General features: G+C 39.0%; 1 protein-coding gene across 1 annotated transcript; it reads left to right on the top strand.

The window, feature by feature from the left end:
• The first annotated feature begins 4,555 nt into the window (after window positions 1-4,555).
• Window positions 4,556-13,662, top strand: wfs1a (Wolfram syndrome 1a (wolframin)). Its single transcript, XM_063008674.1, has 10 exons — window positions 4,556-4,590; window positions 5,370-5,644; window positions 6,002-6,081; window positions 7,755-7,899; window positions 8,049-8,222; window positions 8,439-8,510; window positions 8,621-8,772; window positions 10,286-10,399; window positions 10,492-11,171; window positions 11,511-13,662. The coding sequence occupies exons 2-10, from the start codon at window positions 5,410-5,412 to the stop codon at window positions 12,670-12,672; spliced, it is 2,814 nt and encodes a 937-aa protein (XP_062864744.1). The 5' UTR covers window positions 4,556-4,590; window positions 5,370-5,409; the 3' UTR covers window positions 12,673-13,662.
• Window positions 13,663-14,655: the final 993 nt, after the last annotated feature.

The raw sequence follows: 14,655 nt of genomic DNA on the forward strand, positions 1-14,655 counted from the left end.
TTCTTGATACTCATACCATGTAATCCCTGCTTCACACTGTAGACAGTGGTGCCATTTTTATGTTTCTAGCACTTTCCAAAGCTGAGATCTGATGCTTTCAAATTCAACAAAATCCAGCCATTAAACTGGATGTAATAAAAAGGCCATATCTCAGTGATGAAACATGACAGAAACACCAAACTCTGGCCCTGGAGTTATCATAGTGTCAGTAAACCATGGTGAAACTTTTAAGAAGTTCAGAGCAGGTCAGGATTTTTACCACAAAAAATAGTAAGTGTTTGTGTTTTGTGGGTGATTTTTCTTGATGTTTCCTGATCTCCTTGATATTCATACCATGTCTTTTTTGCATCACACTGTAGACAGTGGTGCCATTTTTATGTTTCTAGCACTTTCCAAAGCTGAGATCTGATGCTTTCAAATTCAGCAAAGTCCAGTCATTTAATAGGATGTAATAAAAAGGCCATATCTCAGTGATGGAACATGGCAGAATCATGAAACTCTGGCACTGGATTTATTATCTTGTCAGTAAACCATGGTGAAACTTTGAAGAAGATCAGAGCAGGTCAGGATTTTTACCACAAAAAATAGTAAGTGTTACTTGTGTTTTGTGGGTGATTTTTCTTGATGTTTCCTGATCTTTTTGGTATTCACACCACATGTTCCTTGCATCACACTGTAGACAGTGGTGCCATTCCTATATTTCTACCCTTTTCCAAAGCTGAGATCTGATGCTTTCAAATTCAACAAAATCCAGTCATTTAATAGGATGTAATAAAAAGGCCATATCTCAGTGATGGAACATGGCAGAATCATGAAACTCTGGCACTGGATTTATCACAGTGTCAGTAAACCATGGTGAAACTTTTAAGAAGTTCAGAGCAGGTCAGGATTTTTACCACAAAAAATAGTAAGTGTTTGTGTTTTGTAAGTGATTTTTCTTGATGTTTCCTGATCTCCTTGATATTCATACCATGTCTTTTTTGCATCACACTGTAGACAGTGGTGCCATTTTTATGTTTCTAGCACTTTCCAAAGCTGAGATCTGATGCTTTCAAATTCAACAAAGTCCAGTCATTTAATAGGATGTAATAAAAAGGCCATATCTCAGTGATGGAACATGGCAGAATCATGAAACTCTGGCACTGGATTTATTATCTTGTCAGTAAACCATGGTGAAACTTTTAAGAAGTTCAGAGCAGGTCAGGATTTTTACCACAAAAAATAGTAAGTGGTACCCATTTGTGTTTTGTGGGTGATTTTTCTTGATGTTTCCTGATCTTTTTGGTATTCACACCACATGTTCCTTGCATCACACTGTAGACAGTGGTGCCATTCCTATATTTCTACCCTTTTCCAAAGCTGAGATCTGATGCTTTCAAATTCAACAAAATCCAGTCATTTAATAGGATGTAATAAAAAGGCCATATCTCAGTGATGGAACATGGCAGAATCATGAAACTCTGGCACTGGATTTATCACAGTGTCAGTAAACCATGGTAAAACTTTTAAGAAGTTCAGAGCAGGTCAGGATTTTTACCACAAAAAATAGTAAGTGTTTGTGTTTTGTGGGTGATTTTTCTTGATGTTTCCTGATCTCCTTGATATTCATACCATGTCTTTTTTGCATCACACTGTAGACAGTGGTGCCATTTCTATATTTCTACCCTTTTCCAAAGCTGAGATCTGATGCTTTCAAATTCAACAAAATCCAGTCATTTAATAGGATGTAATAAAAAGGCCATATCTCAGTGATGGAACATGGCAGAATCATGAAACTCTGGCACTGGATTTATTATCTTGTCAGTAAACCATGGTGAAGCTTTTAAGAAGATCAGAGCAGGTCAGGATTTTTACCACAAAAAATAGTAAGTGGTACTTTGTGTTTTTTGGCTGATTTTTCTTGATGTTTCCTGATCTCCTTGATATTCATACCATGTTGTTTTTGCATCACACTGTAGACAGTGGTGCCATTCCTATATTTTTACCTTTTTCCAAAGCTGAGATCTGATGCTTTCAAATTCAACAAAATCCAGCCATTAAACTGGATGAACTAAAAAGGCCATATCTCAGTGATGGAACATGGCAGAAACACCAAACTCTGGCCCTGGATTTATCATAGTGTCAGTAACCCATGGTGAAACTTTTAAGAAGTTCAGAGCAGGTCAGGATTTTTTTGGGTGATTTTTCTTGACACTCCGGATCTTCTTGATACTCATACCATGTGTTCCTTGCATCACACTGTAGACAGTGGTGCCATTATTTTGTTTCTAGCACTTTCCAAAGCTGAGATCTGATGCTTTCAAATTTCAACAAAATCCAGCCATTGAACTGGATGAACTAAAAAGGCCATATCTCAGTGATGGAACATGACAGAATCATCAAACTGTGGCACTGTCTTTATCATAGTGTCAATAACCCATGGTGAAAATTTTAAGAAGTAAGTGGTTTGTGTTTTTAGTACAGAAATCCAAGTAAGTCCAAAAGGGTTCACAGACTTGCAACTGCATCAACAGATAATACAAAGAATCAGGGAAAACCAAAAAATGAATTATGTGTAAATAGTTTAACATTAAACTTCAGAATATTTTTTTCTAAACAATCTGTTTTAAAACTTTCACATTTACATCCAAAGCAAAAGAAAACAAACAAAAACATTCACATTTCCATAGAGAACTGTTCACAACCACTTTCCAAAGCTGAGATCTGATGCTTTTAACAAAATCCAGTCATTAAATAGGATGCAATAAAAAGGCCATATCTCAGTGATGGAACATCACAGAAACACCAAACTCTGGCCCTGGCTTTATCATCAGATCTCAGCTTTGGAAAGTGGTAGAAACATAGAAATGGCACCACTGTCTACAGTGTGCTGCAAGGAACACATGGTATGAATATCAAGGAGATCATGAAACGTCAAGAAAAATCACCCAAAAACCACTTACTATTTTTTGTGGTAAAAATTCTGACCTGCTCTGATCTTCTTAATATTTTCACCATGGATTTTTGACACTATGATACAGACAGTTTGATGATTCTGTTATGTTCCATCACTTAGATCTTTTTTTTTCATCCAATTTGTTGACTGGAATTTGTTAAACTTGGAAGCATCAGAGTTTTGGAAAATGGTAGAAACATAAAAACTGTCTACTGCTTGATGTACAGAACATGTGTGAATATCGGAGAGATCAGGAAAGGTCAAGAAATATCACCCAAAAAAACACAAAGGGTACAAATAATAATTAGGAGAGAGGGAAAGAGTGAAATAGGTCACACGTGTAGTCAAGAAAAACTGAAATAGAGACTTAAATGCAGTGACTAAGGTTGTATGTAGTGCATAATATATAATGAGGCTACACACAATACATTTGGGGCAGTAAAGAATATAAATGCAGTGTGCATTATATACTGAAAGAAAAGCAGCTTAGCAGTATTGACTGGCAGAAATGCTGGGTCTTGCCCATCACCAGTTTGCCACTGTTTGAGCAATTGAGGGTTAATGGCTTTGCTCAAGGGGTGGGGCTTGTACCAGCAACCTTCTGGTTACTAGTCCAGTATCTTAACTGCCCAAAATGCAATAAATGTAAATAAGGTATGCATTTTATTGTAAATGTAGTATACATTCTATATACTGTCAGTGTGCAGTATTTGTTTTAAATAATTTAACAGAGTTTTAACATTTTATAGAGTTCATGTATTTTATTAAAGGGTTGGTCTTTAGTAAATTAAAAATAATTTCTATAGCACCCATGATACCTGCAATGCTGGGTAAAGATAGGTAAGTGTGGGGAGTTGTTCTGTTCTGAAACATGGTTCAAAATGTAACGTTGTTTGTGAGGATTTATGCATTCCATTATATTTCGGGTCTCTGTAAAAAGTTTCCCCATGTAATTGCTTTGATCCCCCACCTTCCAAAAATGCAAAAGGTGGATTGGCAGGTGCGCGCGTGCACTCACACTAATGATCAGTATTGATGAATGGATGAAACTTACCGTTTGCCGTCAGCATCCACTTTCTCCAGCAGGCCAAACAATCCCCGTTAAAGGATCACGGAGCGCGCATGGAAGAGAGTCGCGTGCACGCGTGTGTGGTTGTGTGCGCGCTCCAACCAACGTGACACGTGCTGCTGTGACTCCACCTGACGTCGCTTATTTAGTAAAGTATTTTTTTTTTTTTTATGTTATCTTTGTCAGTGTGGGAATACGTCCTGCAACGGGCGTCATTCCATCACCTATTTGCGAACGTTTTTCCTTAATCTGATACTGATTCATAATTTTAATACTGCTTTTTGCTGACAAATTACTCTCATTTAAAATGCACTGTTCTATAAATATTGTATACATAAATAAAACAAACACATAAAACATTTCGCATTATTACAAATTCAAAGCGTTATTAATAGAGTTGCTACAGGAGGGGCAAATCTGAGCTCAGCCAATCACAGAGCTGAAATTATGATTGACAGTTTAAATACCCAAGTGAGCCGTGCACTGCTTGTTAAACTGTGCGCGTTCCCGTCACTCTCACACAGCCAAGTGAATGGAGGAGCGCGCGCACAGAGCAGTTTACGCAGAAGAACGTTACAATCGTGCGGTACTTTACTACTTTACTTTTGTTGAATATTGAATAATATTTCGTTGTATTGAATACTGGTTGTTGTTTAGGTTGTTATTTCGTAGTTATTATAAATTATTGTTATGATTTAATAATGGTGTGAAGTCGTTTTAAACTTTTTTGTGTGATTAGATTTAAAGAGCAGCTCTGTCTGAGCATGCGTGCTGAGGTGATATATAGCTTATATAGAGAGAGAGAGCTTACAGCTAATATTCATTATAATATAAGTTTTTAATAGTTTAGCTAATATAATAAATAAACTGCACATGAACACCAGTGTTGTGTTAATGTAAAGCTTGTGCGTGCTTGAGTGTTGAGTGAATGTGTGTAAGCTTTATGAATAGTGTTTTTAAAAGGTACCCCCCCACACACACACACACACACATCATATAATGTGTCACCATCTGGAAATATAATCAATTAAAACTGAAATTCAATTCATAAACAACTCATAAGGACTTGGTTGAGCACCACTGGCAGCTATAAAAGCCAGTTGTCTTGTTTAAACAAGTCTCAATAATTTTGCACAATTAATAAATCTGTTTAAGTTCTGCCACTCTACAGGCTTCTTACCTCATGATTTGTTCTGTAGACTGTACATCCTGTTGGACACTAATGATTCTCACAAAATGGACTGTGAATCCTTGTGTAGTTAAAAAGCTGATTCACACATGTTTTACTCAAGTGCTGACCATTAACATATTGTGTAAATTGTTTAAACCTAGTCTTATTATTAACACAATGTCACTGTTTTGTAGGGGGGTTGAAAAGTTTGGTCCTGGTTGATTGTTGAATGAGATGGAAGACAGCGCCCCTCATACCCATCTTAGAGAAACAGACATGGCTTCCAATGACACTACTGTTGCCCCGACAATGCCTAGTCCATCCCCTACACCACCCACTGACCCCTCAACATCAGCAGCTCCTTCTGCTCTCCCCACCCAGGGGCGTGGCTTTGCTAGATTGGCCAAAAAGGTGATTCTTGAAACGAGGAAGATGAAGGAGGAGGAGCAGGAAAGGGCAGAACGGGAAGGTAAGCGTGCGCTGAACTGTACACATGTACATCTGTACTACATGGACAAATGTTTGTGTACACCTGAAACCCAAACGTAATCATGAACTTGGTTTGTTCACCTAAAGTTGTTGTTGTGCGGAAGTACCAGCCTTTACTCCCCTGAAAAACTTTTTACAAGATTTGGAAACATGACTAAGGGGATTCACATAGCAACAGGACCTTGCTTGCAGTGGGCATTCCTATCTTTCCCTAAGGTGTAACTGTGACACTGAAATAGCTGAACCCACTAGTAACAAGGAGTGTACACATACTTTTGGACATAGTGTGCATCTGTTCTGTCATGAATAACTCTGAGTGTGTGTTTGTGTGTCTTAGAGGAAGCTGCAGAGGAAGATTTGAGTTTTGAGGAGTTGGTCGAGAGAGCTAAAGCTGGAGATCCTAAAGCTCAGAGCAGTGTGAGTACACACACACACACACACACACACACACAGTCACTCTCTTTTCCTCTAACTCTCACATAGTTACACATGACAAAAAGTCAAAATTGTAAGGACACCTGACCATAAACTTGTTGGACATACCATTATAAAGCCCTAGGCATTAATATCGAGTTGCACCACCTCATTTTGCAGCAATACCAGCCTCCAGTCTTTTGGAAGGGCTTTTCATACTATTTTGGAACGTTGTTAAGGAGTACATTTGTCCATTCAATCAAAAGAGCATTTGTGAGGTCAGGCACTGATGTTGCACAAGAAGGCCTGGCCTGCAATTGATGTTCTCATTATATACCAAGGTTGTTTAAAGCAGTTGAGCCCAGGGCTCTGTGCTGCCCCCTGGAATTCCTTTACATCATACTCATCGAACCATGTCTACCACCCTTGCTTTGAGCACAGGAGGCCCAGTCATACAGGAATATAAAGTGGCCTTCCCTAAACTAGTGCCCCAGACAGTAAGTTGGATGCTTATAACTTATTTTATAAAATTAATCTTCTACATTTGTCAGCAGAGGCTGTGGCCCCAACACCTGAAGTCAATAATTAAAAATGCTGTCCATGTACTTTTGACCATAAAATATATGCACACTATATGTCCACAAGTATTTGGACATCCCATGTAAGTACACAAATTCGATTCAGACATGACTGTGTAATGGATTGATCCCTCCGTCTGCTCAGCTGATGAGTGTGTGTGTCTATTTTCAGTTCTGTGCAACATGAGCAGTGCGTCTTAATATATCCACACAAACACACACATACACACATACACACACACTTTTGCATGTGTTTTAACATTCAGATACATCTTACAAACATATGACTTTAGAAACCATGTGGGGGAGGTGGGTAGGTGGTGGGTACACACAAATTATGCATTCTATATATTCATAACATTTCGGCTTAAAGTAAAAATAATCATGTTGAACATAACAGGAATTCTGTCCCAGTTAATGTTTGAGGTGTGTAATGTGTAATGTTTTTTGTTCTGCTAAAACATAAAAGCATATCTGACAAGTTTTTACTTCTAAAAATAACCATCAATCAGAAGTACAAAATAGTTTCAGCACAAAAAACAGTTTCAGCTCAAAAAACAGTGGTGGCTAATTATACTGTATAAATCCAGCTGTATTGCTATCATGATGTTTACAGTAGAGTATCGTAAGCAGTTAGTCATTACATTATCTAATCAAAAGCTAAAATTAGATTTAGCACCACAAAATATGCTAAAATATTTATAAAAACAAAAATCAAACCTGATTCTGTTATCTACAATTCCTTGCAAGTGAGATGAACTGGAGACACTAAACTGTCCAAGACTGTGTTTGATATAACCTTATGAACTGATGAACCTTGTGTAATGAGTAACTACTGTTCCTTTCATGAATGTAACCAAAGTGTAAAACATGACATTAAAATCCTAATAAACAAATATATACAATTCATATATACAGTATATTAAACCACTTTCATTTTTATAATTCACTTTCATTACAAATATCCACTTTACATTTGTACACAGTGTCTTTGTTCTTATAAATATCAAAAAATAAATATATGTCTATTCAACATTTTGAATAGACATATACACATAGAAGACAGGTTCTTACTGAACTTCATCTTTATGTTCGTAGTTAGGTAAACACTACCTTAATCTTGGGGCAGAGTCAGACGCTGATGTAAATAACAGACTGGCTGTCGATTGGTTAGTAAAAGCAGCAAAACAGGGACGAAGAGATGCAGCTAAACTACTGCAACTTTGCTGGATCCAGAGAAAAGGTAAACAATTTATTTTAAACATACACACAACTCACAACCACAATTTATACCTGCCGTTTTATATTTTGTGTTTGTGTTTCAAAATGCTGTACATTTTCCCAATCCTAGGCTTTTTTATTTATCGCTTAATCTGACCCCTGACTCTGCAGGTATCACCCCTGAAAATGAGGAAGAAGTGCGAACCCTGTCGAGGGAATCAAAGTTTGAGCAAGCAGTTCGGAGAGCAGCCATGATGATGTACTGGAAACTGAACCCAGACAGAAAAGAGAAACTGGATAAGAGTGAGATACTGCAGAACTTCAGTCAAGTCAATGCTGATCCAGGTACGAACACACAATAATACACACAAATACACATAGCCCTATAGGACACCTCAGAGACCTTCAGAGACGATCTGCTTATCTCTGAGCTCATCTAGATCATGAGGTGTCTGAAGCTTCCTGTACTGAACAAGAACGGGATTGATGTAGGATTAGTGATATATAACGGCTGTGTGGTTTACAGTGATTATGTTGTCAGTGTTTATTGTATTATTACAGAAAGCAGGTATAGTGGAGCTCCAGATGTGCAGACTCAGAGGAAAATTCTGGAATCCATGGTGTCTAATCAAAGTATGTGTGTTTCTAACGTTCAATATCTAAAACACTTAAAAAGAACAATGTTAATTAAAAAAAAAGTGCTGTGTGTGTTTGTGTGACTGTATCTGTATGTGTGTATGTAGAAGATTCCTCATTTATGGATGTAGAAGGTTTTGTGGAAATGACAAAAAAATACACACAGAACATCACACATACTGGACAGGGAAATGAGACAGAGACAAACGGCGCAACAGGAGGAATGAGGGAGTGGAACCATATAACAGCACTCGATAAGGTACACATTGCCCTACAACACCACACATAATAATAATAATAATACAAATTTTAAAGAATAAACATTTACAAACATGGAAACACTCTACACGTGGCATTCTAACTCACCCAAAAGCCAGGGTTTTGAACAAGGCTGCAGATGAACATTACATTTACATTTTAGGCATTTAGCAGACGCCTTTATCCAAAGCGACTTACGTTACAGTTACAGTATACAGTCTGAGCAATTAAGGGTTAAGGGCCTTGCTCAAGGACCCAACAGCAGCAACATGGTAGTGGTGGGGCTTGAACCAGCAACCTTTTGATTACTAGTCCAGTACCTTAACCACTAGGCTATGGCTAGCATGTAACTTAAAGAGGGGGAATAGTCCACAGCTTGGGGCCAGCGACACTGAATGCCCTGTCACCAAGTGTATGCAGTTTAGAGGGAGGAACTTTGAGCAGATGCAAGTTGGAAGAGCGAAGAGACAATGACACAAGCAGACTATCAAGATAAGACGGTGCGAGGCCATGTAAAGATATGTGAATATGCCAGTGAATACGTTTCAGAGTTGCTCCCAGGATCTAGTATGGGTTAAAATCCTTGCCGCTGAATTTTGCACATACTGCAGCCTGTTCAAAACCCGAACATGGAGTCCATTAAGTTCAGGAGTGCAGTAGTCAATTCTAGATGTTACAAATGCATGGATAATAGTCTCAGCAGCATATGAGAGAAAGAGATGGATCCTGGTGATGTTCTTTAGATGGAAAAAGGTTACCTTACATACGCACACTTCACTAGAGACGATGGGCATCGCCAAGGCCATGTTAAGCCCATGAGCTTAACAGAAGCAGCATCTAGGTGTTTGTAGACCAGGAGCTCTATGTTTGCCTTATCTGACCACAGGACTAGGTTCTAGTCAGTTCCAGTAGTATCTGTGATTAGATGAACAAAATACATAAGTTGGTATTGAGGTGGTATCTTAACTGTAGACTTAAAAACTTGCCTTTATTTTCTTTATCACATGTAAAATATACACTCACTGAGCACCTTATTAGATACACACATTTATTATTATTTTATAAGCTATACCCACGATACAGATGAAATTTGTGTGTATACAATTACTGTCTGTTGCCCATACCACTTTGTCACCATCTCTATTCCCTATTACGAGTGCTAACAGTCTAGCATGGATAAAAAGGACAGGAAGTTTAAACAGTAACTAAATCTCCCAACAACACTGCTGCACCTCATACTAGTACAACACACACTATCATGTCATTATTATACCATAGTGTCCCTGCAGTACTGAGAAAAATATCTGGTCTGATGTGGTCCGAGGGGGTGCCTATTGACTAATATGTGAGGTACAGTGAAGTGAAAAAATGTACAGCGCAACAAATGGGCTCAAGTCAGTAATTGCATACCCACAAAGTTCATCTGCATAGTAGGTATAGCTTATAAAAGTGCCAGGTGAGTACAATATGTTATTCAATGTTTGATGGCTGTTACCTGTGTAATGTTTGTGTAGGAACAGAAGGAGGCGTATCCTGTTCCTCAGAAGAAGAGCAGCTGGCCGGGCCAGATGATGCTGGATACCAAACACAGCATGAAGAAGGCCATGGACATTAAATCATACTTTTTGGTACAATAGCTTTACTTTCTTATTAAACACACTTTTTGTTAAACCCTTTCAACGTCCTAGTTAACCAAGTAAAAAATAAAATGTTTGTCCAGGGACTGCAGTACCCACTTCACCTGATCCTGGAGATGAAGGAGCACCTGATCGACTGGGCGTCTCGTGCAGGAGTGCAGTGGTTGAGCACCATCATTCCTACCCAGCATGTAAACGCCCTTGTTTTCTTTTTCATCATCTCCAACCTGAGCGTGAACCTCTTTTTCTTCTTCATCCCTTTGCTCACTTTCTACCTGGCATTCATCTCCATGGCCATCTGCACCTTGCGCATCTTCCGAAGCAGTAAATGTTGGCAGAACTTCAGTGCCCTGGCAGCTTTGCTCAGGCATTTTGAACCCGAGTTAGACGTAGAGTCTCATTTCGGGTGGAACCAGCTGGAGCAGCACCTATACTTTTTGGTTTCTGTGTGTTTTGTGATTTTCAGCTTCCCATTGGCAGATAAACGCTGGATCCCATGTTCTGAGCTTTGCACAGTTGCTATCATATTCACAGCTCTGAGTTATGCCTCTCTGACTCCAGCCGCGGCTTCATACACCCGCTGGGCACTCATCATTGAGGTGGCATCTTCGCTCTGTGGCCTGACCAGTCGCCTTCCTGAGGATTTTGTGATGTTGAGGATTCTGGGCAGAACATTTATGACGGTGCCTATTGGAGAGTCGGTGGTGCTGACCATCAGCCTGCCATGTCTGCTGTACATTTATCTGTTCTACCTATTTTTTAGGTGAGATACACACACCAGTAGTATCTTATTAACATTCAACACAGTCATCCTATGTTAAACCTAAGAAAAATGTTCAGTGCGGTCAATGCTGAAAAAAAAAGAGCTGTTAGAAGTTGATGAGCAGCTTCATTATTACAATCCTAATTTTAAACAGCAAACCCTTCTATGTTGTTTAGTTATTTGTTACAAGACCCCCCCCCCCCCCCCCCCCCTTAAGAATAATTAATACTATCTTTATTTAAAAATATTTCAGGAGTAATTAACGCAGATATGTAATGTGTTTATGAATATATTAGGTAATGTCAAAAAGTTATAATACTTTATGTTTGTTTTGTTCAGCATGGCACGTATGCACGGATTCCGAGGAACCTACTGCTTCCTGGTCCCATACCTGGTGTGTTTCATGTGGTTGGAGTTCTCTGTGGTTCTCCTGCAGCACTCAACTCTGATTGGTCTGATTCGCACCTGCGTGGCCTACTTTCTCATTCTTTTTGCTTTGCCCGTGCTGGCGATGGGCTTGGCGGTCATGTTGGTGATCCAGATGGTGAAGTGGTTTGTGGAACTGGAGCTGACAAAGCTGATGGTGACGTTGGCAGTGTGCGTGGTTCCCGTTACACTCCGCCTGTGGACTCGGTTCAGTTTATCGATTCTCAGCGTCTTACGTTCGGTTACACACAGGGGGCCGGTGAAGCTCATTTTGCTGTGTTTGTTTGCCGTCCTGCTGGTTTGCCTGGGTTACGTGTACAGCGCAGAAGGGCTGAAGGTTTACAACTCCACGGTGACCTGGGAACAGTACGACTCAGTGTGTGGGCCGTCAGCATGGAAAGAGCAAGGCATCACTCGCACTCAGATCATATGCAGCCATCTAGAAGGTCACCGTGTCACCTGGCAAGGGAAGTTTCAGGGGGTCAGAGTTGCCGAGACAGAAAACGGTGCTCAGTCACTGATCAACCTGCTGCCGGTGTTTATGGCCGACTGGCTGCGCTGTCTCTACGGCAATGAGTACCCATCCTGTGAGGGGCGCAATGATACTACACCTGTGCAGAATCACATGAACGTTAACGCATCAGTTCTTCTCCAAATGCAGGAGGAAGAGGAGCTCTGCCGCATCAAATCTGTCGCTAAACATCGCTGCCACGTCAAACGTTTTGATAAGTACCGCTTTGAGGTGACCGTCAGGCGACAAGTATCCATGGGCGAGCCTGAAGACATCGAAGGAGACATTCTCCTTCTTGCCAGCCATGAGTTTAAACAGGTCCTCCTGAACCTGGATAAAGGAAGCATGGTGGAGTTTAGCACCAAACTGGAGGGGAAACTGGGATCCAAACAGCCAAGATTTGAACTGAAAGCTATTAACTGTCTGGACTGTAGTTCATCACTGCTGCCTGAAGGGGGCCAGGTTAAAATTGAACGGAACTGGAGAAAAAGTGTGCAGGCTGCCTTGAAATTTGCTTTCGATTTCTTCTTCTCACCCCTGCTTTCTGCCAGGATCAGGGTCTGATGGAATGTGATGCCAAGATAAAGAGAACTGCTGATTAAATGTTAGTTTGAACCATCGGTGGAATGCTTGTTGTCCATTTGCTGTGATGGCTTTGTTTTTTTTTGTTTTTTGGCTGGTTTTAGTGTGAAGTCATAAAATTCATTTCAGAAACAAACCGCAGATGTGAGAAGATATTTGCTGGAAGTGTGGTTGGTTTTAATTTTTTTTGGTACCACATGGACAGTATGCTATATTTTTGGACATTTATAAAAAACAGTGTTCGGATGTAGTTATTAATAGAGCAGCAGACTTTTAAAACTATAACATTTTAACTGTTATTAAAATTATATTATAAATAAAACTTCTTTTTTTACCCCCCTCAATTTTCCTTGCATTACGTTCTCTCTACTGATGTTGACCTTCACTCTGACTGAGGAGAGCCATGACTAACAAATGCCCCCTCCGACACATGTGCAGTAGCCGTCTGCATCTTTTCACCTGCACGAGGTGAGTTCATATGTGGATCAGCTTCGTGTACAGAGAGACACACTCTGATCCTCATTATCCCTCGGCTTTGTGTAGGCACCATCAATCAGCCAGCAGAGGTCGTAATTGCATCAGTTATAAGGAATCCCCTCCGGCACCCCACCTTGTGAACAATGGCCAAAATAAAACAATTCTAACTCTAATTTTAAATCACCAGTAAGTTCATATAAAGACAAATGTATGATATTGGTACTGGATCACTAATTCGCTTGTGGACATGCCTTCCTACATAGTGTGGTAGGCAATTTCAGACACACTCATTGCTAACGGGTGTATAAAAAGTATTTATATGTATCATTTTTTTATGAGACCTGAATATTAATGCCCATAGTTTTGTAATCGAATTTCCAACAGCAGTACAGTTCAAAGTCCACATTCATTTGTCCATATAGTGTATTAGTTCTTTCTCTGCTATTCTTTATCTTGGCTCTATCTTTTCTTAAAGTGTTTACTGAAGTGTTACTCTGAAGCCTTTTTTCATAATTTACTAATAAGTTCTGTGTTTTAAACAGAATAAATCAGATGTTAAATCCATGTTTAATCCTTGAAATTTATTATATTTGTTGTCATTTACTGGCATAATAGCAAAGTATCACTTTCGGTCTAAAAAAATTTATTAATAGGGTTGTTTACATTCCAACCTCGTTAGGTTCCATTAGCTGCCATTTTAAAGTACAAGTGCACAGCTGCCAGGCTATTAAAAACATGTTTTTCTGTGGCCATAGTAAAAATGCCATTGCAGTGAAAAGTTTACTGAAATTTAACGTTAGAGATATTTTGGCATTTTAATAATTTTCGCAACTGATACAGATTTATAATTTTGGAATTACATCTTAACACTTTCTTTTCTTGACAAAGAGACAATTGTTCCATAAACATTTTATTGGGTTTTATACACCACCAACTGAATTGTCTAAATTACTGTTTGCACATTCAGCTTAAATTTATAAAAGCATTTTTTAACAAAGAAGTATGTGTTTCAGTCATTAACAGAAAAAGTTGCAGAAATCAAAAATCCAAAACTGTAATGATATACATGTCCCTTAATAGTTTATGTAAACATTTAATCTTTGATGTATATAATTGGCAAATCATCATCATCACACAGCACTCAGTAATGAAGAGTGATGTCTTTAACTTGTGACTGTGTTTAGAATTTATAATTATTTACATTTTAGTACATTTTTTATTTTTTTATTATTCAGTAAGTCATTATTATATGTCCATATGTTATAGATTATATACACATAAATAATACTGGATAAACATGCTTGTGTGCGTGTGTGTGTGTGTGTGTGTGTGCGTGTGTGCGTGTGTGCGTGTGTGCGTGTGTGTGTGTGTGTGGTTACTATAGTCATGATGTTCTGATGTCAGCAGTTCTGTCTCCATAGGAACAGAGTGAGAAGTGATGAGGTAATGATGTTGGAATACAGCAGTAATAAAGGTCTTATATAGGTA

Source organism: Trichomycterus rosablanca, chromosome 14 (assembly GCF_030014385.1).
Source record: "Trichomycterus rosablanca isolate fTriRos1 chromosome 14, fTriRos1.hap1, whole genome shotgun sequence".
Lineage (NCBI taxonomy): Eukaryota > Metazoa > Chordata > Actinopteri > Siluriformes > Trichomycteridae > Trichomycterus > Trichomycterus rosablanca.

Excerpts from the sequence above, each read along its gene's own strand:
- wfs1a (XM_063008674.1), top strand. The coding sequence starts at position 5,410 with ATGGAAGACAGCGCCCCTCATACCCATCTTAGAGAAACAGACATGGCT. Across the intron at positions 8,511-8,620 it reads ATCCATGGTGTCTAATCAAA|AAGATTCCTCATTTATGGAT; the intron begins GTATGTGTGTTT and ends GTGTGTATGTAG. Across the intron at positions 10,400-10,491 it reads ACATTAAATCATACTTTTTG|GGACTGCAGTACCCACTTCA; the intron begins GTACAATAGCTT and ends ATGTTTGTCCAG.